Source organism: Cetorhinus maximus, chromosome 1, assembly GCF_964194155.1.
Source record: "Cetorhinus maximus chromosome 1, sCetMax3.hap1.1, whole genome shotgun sequence".
Classification (NCBI taxonomy): Eukaryota; Metazoa; Chordata; class Chondrichthyes; order Lamniformes; family Cetorhinidae; genus Cetorhinus; species Cetorhinus maximus.
In genome coordinates this window covers 18,993,254-19,010,456 of record NC_135879.1, presented here as the reverse complement: position 1 = coordinate 19,010,456, position 17,203 = coordinate 18,993,254, and the positions used below count along the sequence as shown (strand labels likewise).

The window sequence follows — 17,203 nt, the reverse complement described above, 5'->3', positions numbered from 1 at the left end:
TACCTGAAAGTGTGGTGGAGGCAGGTTCAATTGAACCATTCAGATGGGTATTGGGCTGTTATCTGAAAATGAAAAATGTGTCGGGTTACGAGAAAAAGGTGGAAGAATGGCACTAGGTGAATTGCTCATCCGGAGAGCCAGTGCAGACATGATGGACTGAATGGCCTCCTTCTGCATTGTAACAATTCTGTGATTCTGTGACAATGTTTAGATTACACTCAAATTTCTTTTTATATCCAGGAGAAATAAGATTCCTAGAAGAATGTTAGGAGAAGATGGAAATTAGGGCAAGTTCCATATCCATCGCAAATGCAGCATGTTTAAATGTCATGTAGGATAGTGCTGCATGGTATCACTAGTATTAACGGTGTAAGTTAAACTTTCAAGTGATTGCATCATGGAGATGTGATCCTTTCTTCTGCTGTGAGAGATTTTACATATGTGTGAGAAAGAGAGACAGACCTTTCAGCAGTATGGTGTTCTTTTTCACTGATGCTCCAGTTTTCAAAAATGCACTCCACATATGTGTTATTTTTTTGAAATAAATATTGTGTTGTGAAATGTTTTTTAAGTAAACACATGGAGCGCTGCAATCTATGTCCTACATTTATTTTTCTTTCTCTTTCCCCATCACCAGCGCACCATCCCCTGTCTCAGAGATACTGTGAAATAAACGCTGTTTGTGGCCAAGACATTATTGCTGGCAGCATGAAGATGCAATTGTTGGTGGTGGAGTGTGCCTTGGGTGATTTATCTCTTAATTTCTTTCCTTCAAACAGGAAAGTGCCTAGCTTGTGCCAATCTGGTCAAAATGGGCACAGTGCAACGTGGTAACACTGCAACTTCATGCAGGAAGTCTGGAAGCTTGGCACATTTCTACCCCCAGTGAAACACCACCATGTCACCTTAATTGGTTTTTTTTTTGGATAAGACTTTAAACTCTTTTTCAGGCGGATGTAAAAGATCCCATGGTGCTGTTATGAAGAAGAGCAGGGCACATCCCCTCTTTGTCCTGGCCAATATTTATCCCTCAACTAACACCACAAAAAACTAGTCATTATCTCATTCGCTGTCAGTGGGATCTTGCTGTGTGAAAATTGGCTGGCATCTTTCCTACATTACAACAGTGTCTACACTTCAAAGGTGGTTAATTAAATGTAAGGCGTTTTGGGAAGTCCTGAGGTCATGAATGGCCTATATAAATACAAGTCTTCCTTTCTTTTGAAGTCCACTTAAGAACTCAGAGGTATTACTTTTAATGTGTGTGCATATGTACAATGTTAACTCAAATTATGTGGATCTTATTTTAATCTGAAAGGAAGCTGTGAGAAGCATCTGTCTGATTTGTTCATCTTGTTTTTCCCTCCCAGCAAATCATGTATAACTGTGCTGTGTTGTTAAGCTCAGTTTCAATATTTTGTGCATCTTTGTATTTCAGAACCTAAGAAATGAAGAGCAGGTTGCAGTAATTCAAGCTCGTACTGTGCTTTCGCTGTGTGAGAAGGTACACTTCCAAATCATGATTGTTCTGTGAAGCAGGAAGTGCATTCATAACCTGAGTCTGTACCACTTACTGTATGTTAATCTGCTTATTGGAATAAAGCACAACCAAAACAGGTTGATCATTCTTTGTACTCATCACCAATGTCAATGCAGAGCCATTTTGGTGGGTCTTTTTGTATAAAATGCTCTTTAGTGACTGTGAATATTATATTTTAGCATGACTAATCCTGGTGTCCAATGGTCTTATCACTCCTATGACCACTGAAGTTGCACACCTTTGCATCTATCCATGGTTCACACACATAGAGGCTGATGGCCCTCTGGATTCCCAAACTGTGCAGAGGATCACGTACAACAAATACTTTGCATACTTTTTGTTGGGTACATGTGTGCCTCAAATTCTCTCTGTCTCTGCATTAGCAGCTTAGTTTTATAGTTCTAGCAGTTCTTCCTATGATTAAGTTTATGGATTTATCTGCTGCACGTTATTGGTGGGCTGTAATCCTCTCTTAGGTTCTGGATTAATGATGGAAGCCAAGCGTTTTGGTTAAACCTATTGGCACCTTGGTAACTAATCATAGGACTTGTCATCACTCTACAAAATAGTGGTATGGTGTGGATCTGCTGAGGATGAGAGTCATGGGTTGACACTAGAAAGTTACAATAAGCTTGCGTCTGATCAATGCTCTGTAGTTCACACAAACTGCATTTTCATTGTGAGAGTTTTTTTTGCCAGCTTCACCTACTTAATCATTATGTGTCTGCTCATATAGCTCCACGTGGGTGCCACTGCAGCTGAGAAAAATTGCTGCTGCATGGCCAGCTGTTGCTCCTCAACCTTAGGGGAATGTATTAATCTGAAAAGCTTCATTAGCAGTCCATCATGATGCCAAAATGATCACTTGTAGGTCCCCTGACTCCTTCACTACTCCAGTAGCACATAATTCCATGACTGCTCTCATCTTCACTGCTTCAACAATAATAACAGCAGCTTGTATTTATGCAGTGCCCTTATAATAGCAAAACAGCCCAAGATGCTTCACAGAAGCATTATCAAACAAACTTTGACACCGAGCCTCATAGAGATATAAGAAAAATGACCATATCTTCGTTTAGAGGTAGGTTTTAATGAGCCTCTTAAAGAAGATGAGAGAGATATAGATTCAGAAAGGTTCGGGGAAGGAATTCTGGATCCTGGGGCCTAGCCAGCTTAAATAATGGCTGCCAGTGGTGAAGTGATGAAAACTGGGGGTATGTGAGAGGCCAGAATTGGAAAAGCTGAGATCTCAGAGTTTTGTAAGGCTGGAGGAGATCCCAGAGAAAAGGAGGGATGAGGCCATGGAGGGGTTTGAAAACAAGAAAGAAAACTTAAATATTAAGAAGTTGTTAGGCCAGGTATCAAAGGTAGGTCAATGTTGGTGAATGGGACTTAGTGCAAGTTAGGATACTGGCAGCAGAGTGTGCAAGGTGTGAGATCAGACAGGAACTAGAGCACTGAACTAATTGAGTTCAGAGGTAACAACAGCATGGATGAGGGTTTCAGCAGCACATTAGCTGAGGCAGCGATGGAATTGAGTAATGTTACAAGGGTGGAAATAGGTGGTCTTGGTAATGGAAAGAATGTGTGGTGGAAAGCTTAGCTTGGTCAAGATTGTGAATGGATTGGTTTTAGCCTCAGACAATGGCCAGGGAGGGGGATACAGTCCTGTAGACCTTCCATCTGTGTTGGCTTTTAAACAAATGCATAACTTCTGCTTTGAGTGATGATATAAGAGGTGCCATGAAGCAAACTCGGAAACCTAGTATCGAGCGTTTCTTTGTGGCATCCTGTTCACTAAATCTCCTTTTCTCCTCTAGAGCACAACAGCTTTACCATTAAGCTGAGCATTTATTTTTCTGACACTGCAATTATATCTTTCCCTAATTAGAAGCCTTTGACTTTACCCAAGGGTAAAAAAAAATCTCAACCTCTGAGGATAGCCTCTGTTATATAATAAAGCTCATTGTGATGGGACTCTGTACTAAAAGACATGTTTCAAAATGTCCCAAATTGCTTACATTCAAACTATTACCTCCACTGACTGCAGCTTCTGGAAATGAATAGGATGCAGTCATGGCTATCAGGAACACATTAGAAGAGGATTTTGTTGCAGTCGCAGAATAATAATCTGATTAGGATGCTGCTGTCTGATAAACATTGCTGGTATAATGATGGACATTACTAACTACTGTAGATTCATTCTCATGGGCTTTCATTTTATCAAGCTCCAACTGTGTTACCTTGCAGAACGCTTGCTGTGGAAATAAATTACTGGAATCATGACAGAAAGTCACTGATCCAATACATTTGATTTTCAGTAGAATTCATAAATGTGTTACACTTATTCTCAGGGTTTCTAGTCATTGAAAACTTCGAATGCTGTTATAAGTCCCCCTCCTCCTCACCCCCAACAAAGACTTCAGTGAATACTGGCTCAGATACATTTTGCAAAATATAAAGCCAACACCCAGGTATGCGTGAGTAATAGCCTGCTTAAATATTATTTAAATATTAAAGAGCTGCCAGGTGCTAGAATTGAAATAATAGCAGAAAATGCCAGAAACATGCAGCAGATCAGCCAGCATCTTTCGAGAGAGAAACAGAGTTAACCTTTTGGGTTGATGACCTTTCATCAAAAATCTTTTGACTTTGCAGTTTCTACCCCTCCCCCACCCACCACAATTGCCATATAGGATGGAATTTAATCCAGGCGACCAGTGTCATGTCCATAAACTGGGGAGCTGGCAAGAGCCCCATGTCACCTCCTTTGGGGAATGCCCACAGTATCAAGTGCCCTTTAGGTGCTTAAGTGGGCCGCAGCGGCAGACCTTCCCCAGGATCACCCGAGAGGGTGGAAATCCCACCCCCACAAGAGCTGCAGGCCAATCGGCAGTTCTTCATTGCCCTCCCAAAAACCAGAGGCCCAGGATCAGTGAGGGACGTAGGCCACAGGTGAGAGAGGAGGGGAATGAGGGTGGCAGGGAGAGGGTTGCTGGCTGGGAGGGGCGGGGTTGGTCGGAAGAAAGGGTCAGGGGATGGCACATAATAGGCCCAACCCCAACTTCCTGATGCTGGAACCCTCAATCAGGCACTGGGTGTTTGACAACGAGGGGCACCACTCTCCTTTTCTCCCTGGGAGCCCGCAAGCAAAAGCATGGCAACTGCCTCACCCGCCACTGGTTGAGTACCAGCAGAGGTGGGATGAGGTCCTGAAGTAGACATTGATTGTGTCCGCAAGCCTTCCCGCCCTTAATTGAGGTGAAGGCAGGAACCTAGCACCCTCCCGTCCAATTAAATGTCCTCCCTGCCTTCAAATTCGCCTCGGAGGGAGGGCATTAAATTCCACCCATAATTTGTTCCTTAACCCTGATGGAACTAACGCTACGCATAATCCAATATTGCGGAGATTAAGAACTAATAGTAACACACTCTGGTACAATCCTGGAGGGGTGAAATAAAGTCAGTTACAGAATTTGAGTGCATCCTATTGGGTGGAGGGTTTTTAAATTTGTACATTTTCTTCCCCCAAGTTTATTTTTCAAGTCAATTCAGGAGAAACTCTTTATCCCGGAGAGTAATTAGAGTGTGGAACTCGCTACCACAAAGGATAGCTGAGGTGAACATCATTGATGAGTTCAGGGGAAGCTCAATAAACATGGGAGGAAGAAAGGAATAGGAGGATAGGGTTAAATTAAGAAAGGTGGGAGCATGTGGAGCATTAACACAGGCAAGGGGCTCTTGGGCTGAATGGTCTGTACTGAATGTGAATAGCACCCTATTATCCTTGAGCAAAAGCGGGTCATGCAGCTTCATTCACCCGCCCACACAAATGATTTTGGCCTCATAGCAACAACATTAACGAGTCTCGCAGTACATTTATCGCTCAGTTCTGTAAGGTAAATGAGGAAATGGTGAGTCCCTGGAGGTGCTGAATGGTTTATCAGTGTCCTTGGCGATACAAGTGCTGCAGTATTAGTAATGTAAAACACTGTGCCAGCCAACAATTCATTTCTGGCCACAAGCAGGCTACAAGCTCAATTATCCTGTTCAGACCAGTGGCTGCTAGTTTGTGACTGCGATGGACCTTCTGCCATCACTGGGAAGGAGCCAGCAAATAAAGTCACATCAGGTGGTGGGTTTCACAGTGCCAGGGGTCTCAGTTGTTATATACAAGAATCCGCTGCGGATTTGTAGTTGGGGTGGGGGAGCGCTGCAAAATTGCCCGGATGGCCGTCCCACTGGTCTCCTGCCTGCCCCGGCCGCTCTGCAATTTTACAGTGGGAAGGGCGAGGCCGAGGCCAGCCCACTCATCCTCACCCCAATTGATGCCCTTAAGTGGATAATTAATGATCAGGAGGAGTTCAGGAGCAGGGGGGGACGCCCAGCAAGTCACCCTGATTGGGCCTGGGGGTGGGGGGGTGCGGAGGTAGGTGGGGGCCTCCTTCAATGGCCTCCTTTCCACATTGAATAGCTCACCTCCCCCCCCCCCCCCAACTATGACTGCCACCCGCGGATGCTCCCCCACTCCCCTCAGCCTCTCCATCAACAACCCCCCACCCTTCTCTCTCCCCACTTCCCTGGACCTCGCTTCCCCATCCTGCTGTGAGACCCTCTGCTGGAACTCTGGCCTTGAACTGGCCTCTGGGATGTTGAACCTGGAGACTGCTTGTAATCCCAGACCTGGCCACTGCTGCTACTGGCGCAGTTGGGACTACAGATCTGCTGGCCAACCAGGAGTGGAAGCCCCTGTCTCCTTGGAGCGTTAATGGCTGCAGGGCAGTCAGCATTGTCGGGAGGTGTTCCCTACTCTTCAGGTGGCCAGGTGGGAAACCAGTGTTGCATATTTGTTTCTTGTTAAATGAGGAACTTCACAATTGGCAACGAGAGTTCTATATTTGAATTGCCCTCCTTCCCACAGTCCATTTCAATATCCATGGTCAGCCACATCTCACGCACTCCGTCATTAACAAGAATCAAGGGGAAAAGAATAGGAAACGAGCCAGAAAGGGGCAGGTCTTCTGCTTATGGGCATTGAAGTTGTCATGGCCCCAAACATCTTCCCGGCTTGGGGCTCATTCCAAACATTTTTATTCATTCATGGGATATGAATGTCTCTGGCGGGGCCAACATTTATTATCTGTCCCTGAATGCCCTTGAGAAGTTGAGTCACCGTTTTGAACTGCTACTGAGCATATGGCTTAGGTACACTAGCGGGACTATTAGGGAGGGAGTTCCAGGAATTTGACCTAGCGATGCAGGGTAGGCTCCTTGCCCAGTCTCCACCACAAGAGTTCTCTCACCACTGTTGGGGAATGGAACATACCATAGTGGTGGTGCTACTGCAGAAGAACAGGAGGCCATTTAAAGTGGGAGTGAAGACCTTGAAGAACAAATTTCTTTTTAGGCTTTGGACTTGGCAAGTGGATTATGCCTGAGAGGCTGGTGAAGTAAGACCCTCTCCATCCAAAAAGTACATCAGTGGGCCTTTCGTGGCAACCTCAGAGTCCCAGTGGTCATTGCGATTGGTTGAGGGGGGTGGCGGCACAGGGAAGAGAGAGAAATCAGGCGAGTGATAGTGAATTTGTGGCCAGCGATTTTCCCAACTACAATAGGAGGAAGAAAATAAAAGTTGAGGTGGACACAAGGAGCTGGGTCTTATTACCCAGTTTCCCTGGCATCTCTGCAACTTTAGTGCCTGACTTTGGGCGGAACAGAAGACGAAAATCCAAGCTAAGAAGTTAGTTCTGAAGAGAAGATTGGATTTCTTCACATTTGTGTGTCAGCTGCGGCTCAGTTGGTAGAACTCTTGCCTCTTGAGTTGTAAGTTTCAGGGTTCAAGTCCCACTCTAAGACTAGAACACAAAAATCAAGGCTGACACTCCAGTGCAGTACTGAGGTTGTGATTGGTATGACACAACAGTTGGTAAAGGCTGAGTTGTTTAAATCCCAGCGGGGAAACTTGAATAACTGTCATAACCTATATTTTCAATTAGTATGTTTGAGATGCAGCTCTGAATTCAGGAATAAGACCACCGAGACTCAAAAGGTTTTATATATAAAACTAAATTAAATATTTATTAATTTAACAACAAATTAAACACATACACATGTCTATGAATTACTACCATCATAACTTTTAAACAGATCCCCAAATTAGTCACTCCCAGGTAAATCTTCACCAAGGCAACAGTAACCCATAGACTTTAAACAGACACCAGGCAAAGCACATTTGACGTTATGAATTCAAAATGAAGTTCCTTTCAATTTGTTTCCTTTGCAGAAACAGTTGTAGGCTTACAGGCTGCCTAGATTGTAAATGCCTCTGACTTACACACATGAACTCCTTCCTGTTTATACCTAGCTTTTCCTTTGAATGTAAATTTTCCATCTTATTACTAGGTTTTAAAAAAATTTTACCTCTCCTAACAATAATCCTTGCATTCCACCAATTTTATTAGTAATATAAACACATTGCTTGGTGTCTTCCAGCTAGGTGCAAGATTTTACTCCCACTCTCGAAAGCTTTATTCAACAAATGCAAACTTACACTTTACCTTTTAACTTCTTTACATTTATCTAATTAACATCTCAAATTACTATACATCAAAGCACCCAGACTTTAATCCAATTAAGACACACACATAGACACAGATCCCACTACAATTCCACTTTAAAAGTAATTTCCAATAACATTATAGACATTAATATCTCATCATGACAGTGCTACACTGTCAGAGTTGCCTTCTTTCAGACGAGATGTTAATCCGAGGCCTCATCTGCCTGTTGGGGTGGATTTCAAAAAAAGGGCCTGGGAATTATTCCTCAATCAACAGCACAAAGCAGATTACCTGGCTGTTATCACAATGCTGTTTCTGGTGGGGGTTTAGAGGTGGGGTTTGCTGTGTGCAAAATTGGCTGCTGTGTTTCGTGTATTACAACTTCAAAAATTTGGCTTTAAAGAGCTTTGAGGCATCCAGTGGTCAAGCAAAGTGTTATAAGTGTGCAATTCCTTCCTTCTTTTTTGATTTCTAAGAAGTGGTCATGATTAAACCTAGTATTCAAATGTGAGAGCTATTGCAATCTGTTGTGTAATGTGCACCATTTTGTTGCCAAATATAAACAAACATTAAGGCAAGGTGGAGTTTATAACTGGAACTTCCTGTTTAAAGTTTAGATTTTAAATGCTGACAACTGGAGAGAGGGTCGTACTGTGTAAAGGTCTTTGCCATCATCCACGGAAGCAAAAGGAAAATAAGGCTGGATTTTCATCCTCAAGGCGGGTAGCGGAAGTTGGGAAAATTTCCAGCTCGGCCCACCTGCTGAGGGAGGAAGTGCCAAGAGAGACACAATTTTCATCCCGGCTTGGTGGGGGAGGGGGGGAGGCTCCGGGGGCGGGGGTGGGGGCGTCTGGTGCTGGGGGGGCGTCTGGTGCTGGGGGGGAGGTGGGGCTGTGGGCTACAGTTGGGCCAACTGACCCAGGAAAAAAGTTCGGAGGCAGCCACAGGAACTGCTGGGTGCCGAGGCAGGCTGTCTCAAAGGACAACCTGGGTGCTATGGGTCTTCATCCTAGTCATAATGAAAAAAGCAACGCCCTCTACCCTCACACCCACTTACGCCCCACACACTCCCCATGCCCCATCCATGCCACCTCATATCTCCCACCCACCCCTCATGGCCCCTATGTTATGGCACTTCCATGCCCATAGACCCACTATACATTATATTGACCCAATGAACTGTGTAGTGACAAAAGGATGTGTAAAAAAAAAGTTTTTAAAAAGCAGTCATTCATTCGTTACTTTTCACATTCTTAAAAAAATTCCTTTTTACTACTGGTCAGTAAAAGCGTCAATCATTCAGATTAAAGTATCAATAGCAGAAACTGCAATCACTTGAAACCTCTTTATCTTGTGTAAATAAACATTGTGCAATTGACAGGAGCGATGGGAGAGCCAGAGCTGCCAATCAAGCAATGTTTTCCCTGAGGCTTAGCTGTTTCAACAGCCTCATGGATTGCTGGGTTCTCAGCCAATAATGCATAACAAGGCTTGGCTGAGAGCCCAGAAATCCATTAGAATGTTGAAATGGCTGAGCCTCAGGGATAATATTGCTTGCTTGACAGCTCTGGTTCTCTGACCTCTTCTGTCAATTGCACAATGGCCATTTACACAAGATAAAGGGGTTTCAAGTGCTTGCACTTTCTGCTATTGATAACTTAGAGGGTCTGGAGAATCGATGTTTTTATTGGCCAGTAATAAAAAGAAGCTTTTTTAAGAAAGTGGCAAGTTATCAATGAGTTACCTTTTCTAAAGCTTTTTTTGCACATCCTATTGTCACTATAGGGTTCAATGGTTCTATACAGTGTATAATATTTAAATGGGCATCGAAATGCCATAGCTTGGCATGGGGGGCATGAGGGGCCATTGAAGGGGGTGGATGGGGGTCAGAGCTTGGCATGGCGAGGGGGGTGGTGGCACATGAAAAGGACCTTTTGAACTTACCTTTTAAAAAGTTCCCTCATGGAGACCAAGGTTCATGACACCTCTGAGGGTGCTGTGAACCACGACTCTTTGAAAAGCTGGCCCGACTCCAAGAAAATCGCAGAGGAGTAGGACATGCCTAACTCCGCAATGGAGCTGGCCAGGTCAGAAGTGCAAAGTGTGGGCTCAAGACCCAAACCAGTCCACACCCTTAAACGGCTCTACCGAAAATCAGAAACCCTGGGAATGGGGTTGGGAATCCCGGAATCGCGTCCCAGCAGCCATCTTCGCCCCTCCGTGGAGTCTTCCCGACTCCAGGAAAGTCCAGCCCATAATGTTCAATACTTTTGGACACCAAATAAAATTTGTCCAAAATGAAAGGTTAGATTGAGTTAATTTGTTCTAGTTTCTGAGGTGATAAATTCCCTATTCTGTGTGTTAGCTGCGCATGAAGTATAGTGAGGAGTGGGGCTGGGGAAATGCCTGAGTTGTCTTCTTCCCAAAAGAACATAGGTTCTGCTAAACATTTTTCATGAGGACTGTGCCTTTTGATGGGCTACAAACCATTTATATTTAAGTGTAAAAATGTGTTATGAGTTCAGTTAAATGTTTCCAACAATAAATTCGAAATTCACTTTGCTGCAAAGAGAACTTTATACTTTGAGACTGAAATAATCACGAGCTATAAACAAAATGAAAGGCCAGAGCCTCGAACAGGCCTTGTGGGTTTGAGTTCCGTTGAGATGCAGATATTGTCTCTGTCACCTAGTTCAGATTTCCTTGGCCTCTTAGCTAATTATGTCCATCATGATAAACACCAACTGTTTACTGACACACCTCCTTTGATGTGCTTTCTTGAAAAATACAGTGGCTGAAACAAATTGAAGGCACAGAGGCTGCTCTTCATCAGAAGATGTTGGACCTGGAGAATGAGAAGGTACCTTTACACACGTTAACACAATAAGCATGGGACGATAATAGGAACCTCGTGGAAAGTGGGGGCATGGTGGGGAACACAAGAGATTTGGAACTTATTAAATGAGTTTAATATAACAATCTTATTAACTGATATATACACATAGCTGGATAGTGTGATAGGTGTGTGCCGTTGCTCTTTGGAAGGTGAATTCATTTCATTGTCATGTTTATAGCTGCACTATTGTTCTTCAGATATGCAACGCATATTCTGCTGTGACTGAAAATGCAGAATCTAGAGAATTCACAAACATTTTTCATTGCATGTATTGTATAAGAAATGACCTTAGTTGCATGCTGTGAGGGGTTTAGAAAGTAAAATCAACCGATATTGTGATACTAAACTATTCAAGTAATAACAATCCACAGTCTGTACTGAGTTAGCTGATGACTGGATCACAGGTTTCAGAAGGGGGAAGAAATGGAGTAAATATTGGGATTTTTGAAGGAATGCTTGTAGAATTGCTAACATTTATATTCTGACTTTCCATCTCAGTTTTGGCAGCTTTTCCATGTAAAATTGGGGCAGTTGTCTGTGTGGAAGCCATTTTCTCTGATTTCTTCCCCCCCCCACCCCCCTCCACTGCAAAATCATACTCCCGTCTTTAGTTTCCAAACAGATGTTGGCCCTTCCTATGATCCACCTGATAAGTCCACACCTATGTCATTATAATATATTCCACTGAGGGTCCCTGGCCTTGAATTTCTTGGTTTTATACTCACACTTCACAAAGAGTAAGTTAGAATGAGAGATGATAAGGTGTAACAGTGGCTAGGATAATTGAGGTAGGCAGAAATGAGGAGGAGTTCTGAACCGGATGTGATTGAGTAACAATTTGCTGCCGCTGGGAATGGTGCATCTTGTTTTGAGCACTGTGCCTACACAGAATGGAGTGGGCAAGGAGCAATACTGTACAGGATGGGCAAAATGGCAGTCAGGCGGATTAGAACATGGGTATTTACTTCCCCATCACTCCCTCCCTACCCCGTCAAGATTTTACAGGCAATACAGATCATATGAAGGCTTTAGTGATGAGATGCATAAAAGAAGAGTGTACTTCATTCACCAAGGAGACATGAAGGTAGTGTTGGCACCAACTACGTGAGAGCTTGAAGATACCCTTATCTGCCCTCATGGTGATCTTTGTGGCAAAGAAGGTGACAACTGAGCTCAACTTTTATGGCACATCTCGGGCAGCCATGGGGATTCCCTGCAAGATCAATTGAAACAGTGGCAATTTGCATTCATGTAGTGCCTTTATCACAGTAAAACGATCCAAGGTGCTTCTTAACAGGGTCATCAAACAAAATTTGATACTGAGCCACAGAAGGAGATATTAGGACAGATGACCAAAAACTTGGACAAAGAGGTAGGTTTGAAGGTTTTAAAGGAGTGAGAAACAAAGAAATGGAGGGGTTTACTGAGGATATTCCAGAGTTTTGGACACCAGCAAGTGAAAGCAGGACCACCAATTGTGGAGTGACGGGAATTGGAGATGCGTAAGAGGCCAGAATTTTAGGAGAACAGATATCGCGGAGGCTTGCAGGGCTGATAGGGACGAGGCCATAGAGTAATTTGAAAACAAGGACAAAAATTTTTAAATTGAGGTAATGCTGGCCTGATGAAATTCAATACTGGCAGGTGCCTTTGAAGTGAGTGGCAGGTCAGGTTGCATCTATGGAGAGAGAAACAGAGTTAATGTTTCAGATTGATGACCTTTCAACAGAACTAGGATAAATTAGAAATGGAAGAGGTTTTGAGAAAGTGAAAGCAGGGGAGGGAGGTTGGGGAAAATAACAAAAGGGGAAGGTCTCAGATAGGATGGGAGACAGGAGAGATTAAATGACAAAAGATTTGGGCCTAAGGCAGTGGTGGTGGGACAAGTAAACAAACAAAATATGTGTCTAGAGGTGCGAATGGTGGAATGATGAATTGCTACCGCCCAAAAGCAAAAACAAGAATAAATCCAAAACCTGCAAAGAAAAATGAAAGAAAATGGGGGCAGAGATTACAGTCTGAAATTGTTTAACAGGATGTTGAGTCCAGATGGCTGCAAAATGTCTAATTGCTGTTCCTTGAGCTTACATTAAGCTTCAGTGGAATATTGCAGGAGGCCGAGGATAGAGAGGTCAGCGTGAGAGCAAGGTAGAGAATTAAAATGACAGGTACCACCAACTCTTTTGTCATTTAAACTCTCCTGTCTTCCACCCAATCACAGACTTGCCTTTTGTTCTTTTTTCCACCTTTCCCCTTTTCGCTTTCTTCTGTTCCAACGCTTCTAGGTGCAGCCTGGGGGCCTGTATCATGACCGATGTTTTCCGTCACCTAAAGGCCTCTCGGGCTGAAGTAGCCCTTTTCTCATAACTTGCCCCTGGGTGCAAGTTGCTGTTGCCGGCCTTTCTGGAACTTGTGCCTGAGCAGCCTGTTGTTTTCTCCAACTTGCCACTTGTCTGATGATCTGGCAGGGGGGAAGGCCGACCTCAGGGACATCAGAGTCAGGCTGATTGATCCCAGCCATTGTACTGGTCTCTGGATCAGTGGCCTTACTGATCAGTGAATGAACTGGTCTGATAACATCTGTCAGATCTTGATAGGTCCAAGAGAGTATCAACAAGGGTCTGGAAATTGGTGCTGTCTATTCGGTCTCCAGCTGCCACCAGAACAGTGTTTCTGAGGTGGTGGGGCCCCGACTGGCTCCCTGACCACTTCTTGGGTGCAGATTCCAGGGAATTGCCACTCACTTCATTGATGCAGCAAAAGGAACTGCTTCCCTCATGTTGCCTCAGAGACACAAGTTGTCTTTTCCTTGATCCTTGCAGGTGGCATATTCTCATCCCCACATATATTTTCACCCTTTGCCTCTGCTGATGCTGTCTCCATCAGCCAGTGCCACTAATTACTCCCGGTTGACAGCATTTTGCGCTGGTACATGGGAATGAAACAAAAGTTATGCAGGCAGTAAAGAGGCTTGAGGTAGAGGAACATAGGACAAGAGATTGTTCTAGGAACCCTTCATTGAACTTGGCTCTGACTTCCTTTCCCTCTTTCGCATCATTCTTTTCCTCACCTTTGATATACTCATAATCCACAGAAATAATTCCATAGAGTCCTTACAGCGCAGATGAAGGCCATTCGGCCCATTGATTCCATGCCTCCTCAGGCATCTCCTCAGACATCTGAAGCTGAGGAACTGTGGAAATCACAGAAGAGGACTCCGCGTTCTACCATCTCACATATAGAGCGGCAAGAACAATTATACAGTCTAAGTAAGACTCCGCATTTCCCCAAGACTAGAAGAATATCTGACACTGCCCCAAACAGATCAAATAATTTGATGGTCAAAACACCTTTAAAAAGAATTAAGTGCCACGGGGAATAATGGGTCGGGTTTTGTGGGTGCCTGGTGGACACTGGATGGGGCCACCCAGAGGAATCAGCTTGGGACCAGATTGATTTCCATGGAGGGCCCTCATAATGAGATCAGCAAGCTTGCAGCGATTTGGACTTATCAATGTAGTGCAACAATGGTTTAAAAGGAGAGGTCCATTTTAGCATCAGGCACAGAAAGAAGCAAAACTGCAGACACGGCAACATTTCTAATGGGTCCCTGGCAAGACAAAACTCAGCCCGAGTGAGTGTAAGAAACGAGCACCAAACCAGTAAAGTAGAAATGAAACATAAACAGGCAACACTGGGAGTGCTCAGCAAGTTTGACTGCATCCGTGGAGAGAAACAGACTTAGCATTTCAGGTCGTTGACCTTTCACCAGACCTGGCAAACGTTACAGATGTAAAATGTTTTAAGCAAATACAGAGGCAGGGAAAGGGAGCAGAGAGGAAAGGAAAAAAAAGGAGAAGGTCTGATATAGGGTGGGAGTCAGGAGAGATAAACTAACAACAGGGATGGTGGTGCAAGGCAAAAGCAGGAGCTAATGGGATAAGAGATGGGTCCAAGCGGAGGCATAATTGGCAACAGCAGAATCATTACCAGTAGCTGCTGTCTGAAAAAATAGGGCTGGTGGTTCTGACCTGACATTTTTGAACTGTTTGTTGGCTCCAGAGTCTGTAACGCGCCTAATTGAACAATGAGATGTTGCTGCTTGAACTCCAGTTGAACTAGTGGAACAGTGTAGGAGACCGAGGACAGAGTGAGGTGGATAATTAAAATGACAGGTGAGCAGAGGCGCAAAGTCATGCTTGCGGACTGAACTTCCACATAGCAACCTGCCTTTGGTTTCCCCAGTGTGGAGATCACATCATGAGCAGTGAATACCGTATACTAAATTGAAAGAAGGACAGGTAAAGTGCTATTTCATATGGAAGGAGTGTTCTGCGCACTGACTGGTGGGATGAGAGGAGGTAAAAGGGCAAGTGTTACAGCCCCTGCATGGAAAAGGTGCTGTGGGAAGGAGAGCAGGTGCTGGGGGAGATTAAAGAGTTGGACCAGGGTGTCACAGAGTGAGTGGTCCCTTTGGAATGCTGCAAGGGGAATGAAAGATGTGTTTGGAGGTGGCGGAAATGAGGTAGAAGGTGAAGAGAGGAACAAAGGTTAATTAACAGCATTTTCAAATGGCTGCAGGGGCAGGTCCAGAAACAGCTGGGTAGAAAAATCTTCGTGAGAGAGCGGCACGCCAATTTGCCAGTTTCTTCTCACCTCAGGGCCATTTTCAAGGAAGCCAGGTCAGAGGCGCAGTGGCTTCTAGCCCTCAAGCGGCAGGTAGCCAATGATAGCAATTAGGCCCCTCTCCCGGGCCAACTGGAATTTTCAAGGCTGGGGTAAGGAAGCGGCCTACCGGAAACTCCAGAATAATTGAGGGACCACACAACCAACCCGGCCCGCCCCCCCACAACTCCCCAATAATGGAACAAAGAGATGGCTGTAGCTGTGGCTGGAGGCTGCCATGTTGAGGGGTTCCTCCTCCACAATGGCGAGTTGGCAGCTGTGGCCATTTTTATTGTTCAAACTTTTAAAAGCACTGAGAGGGTGCCTCCATCTTGAGGCACCTTCTCTCTCCCCTACCTGCTTTGGCAGGCTTTTGAGGCCAGCCAGGCCAGCATCGGGAGCCCACCTGCCATCCTTTATGGTGAGCGCACCCTCTGGTCTTTTGTTCCTTTTGGGGACTAGACCCCACACAGTGTAGGGTTGGGACCTGGATTTTACCCCAGCATCGGGGTCCCAACCCTAAAACAAAAACCCTGCCCAATGTTTCAGGTTGTTGACCTTCCATCAGGATGTTAAGCGATGTTAATGTTAAAAGGTGTAACAAGCTTTCAGGTAGTTGAAATGAAGACTGGCAGACTCAGGCCGTGCGTTAAAAGCTGAATGTTTAATTCTCTTTTACCAGGAGCAGTTTAGCAAACAGAAGGGCTACCTAGAGGAGGAGCTGGATTACAGGAAGCAATCCCTGGACCATGCCTATATGGTAGGATCAGCATTCCTCAGTGTATTTGTCAGAGTCAGGATGAAATAAAGTGTGAATTATTGGGATATCAGCCCTGGGCAGGGTCGTATGTACCAAATACTAGCTGTAAAAATAATGGTGAGAGAGGGTAACTTGTTTAAGCAATTCCAAAAAAGAACTTATAAAGACGGAATCATTATCACTTATGAGTAAAAGTTATGTCAATTGTATCGCAATTTTTATTCCTTCAATGTGGACATTTTCACACACATCCACATGGAACTGGAAGGAGTATACCAGGCTGCCAGAAATTATAAGAGAAACATTGGGAAGAGAAATTCAATATTATTGTGTCCATTTCATTGATGTAAAATGGATACAATGACAACTTGAGCAGGGGGAGGGCCCTTCTTGATTTGCAGATGCACCTGAGCCACTGCTAAATTCACCAGGGCCCTTATTCTAGGCCACCTGAAATGACCATAGGCCTCATCTCAATATGGAAATGAAGATCCTGCACCCCATTTCATGACCCATTTATAAAATTCAACTGACTGGAGGACCACAGGTACAGGCCCAGGGCCTGTTCTGCTCAACATTGCCTGGTGCATAAACAGCCTAACTAGGGCTCCTTCAAATAACTGCTGGGGGCCACCAACTAAACAGTAAATATTTTTACCAGACTTTCCTTGATGTTGAGCTGATCAGAGCACACCTCTGTCAGCCCACACTTGCTCCTCTTCCTCTTTTCCTCACCTTCCCTCCTCCCAGGATTTAGCTAAGGTACGCTACACTTGAGACAA

General features: G+C 44.5%; 1 protein-coding gene across 1 annotated transcript in view; it reads left to right on the top strand.

Annotated features, from left to right (window-relative positions):
* Positions 1–17,203, top strand: part of LOC144688852 (uncharacterized) — a 582,637-nt gene that overhangs the window by 326,651 nt on the left and 238,783 nt on the right. The window contains exons 18-20 of the mRNA XM_078555848.1: positions 1,439–1,504; positions 10,892–10,960; positions 16,344–16,421. Coding sequence (XP_078411974.1) covers positions 1,439–1,504; positions 10,892–10,960; positions 16,344–16,421 — 213 coding nt within the window. The remainder of the gene's footprint in view (positions 1–1,438; positions 1,505–10,891; positions 10,961–16,343; positions 16,422–17,203) is intronic.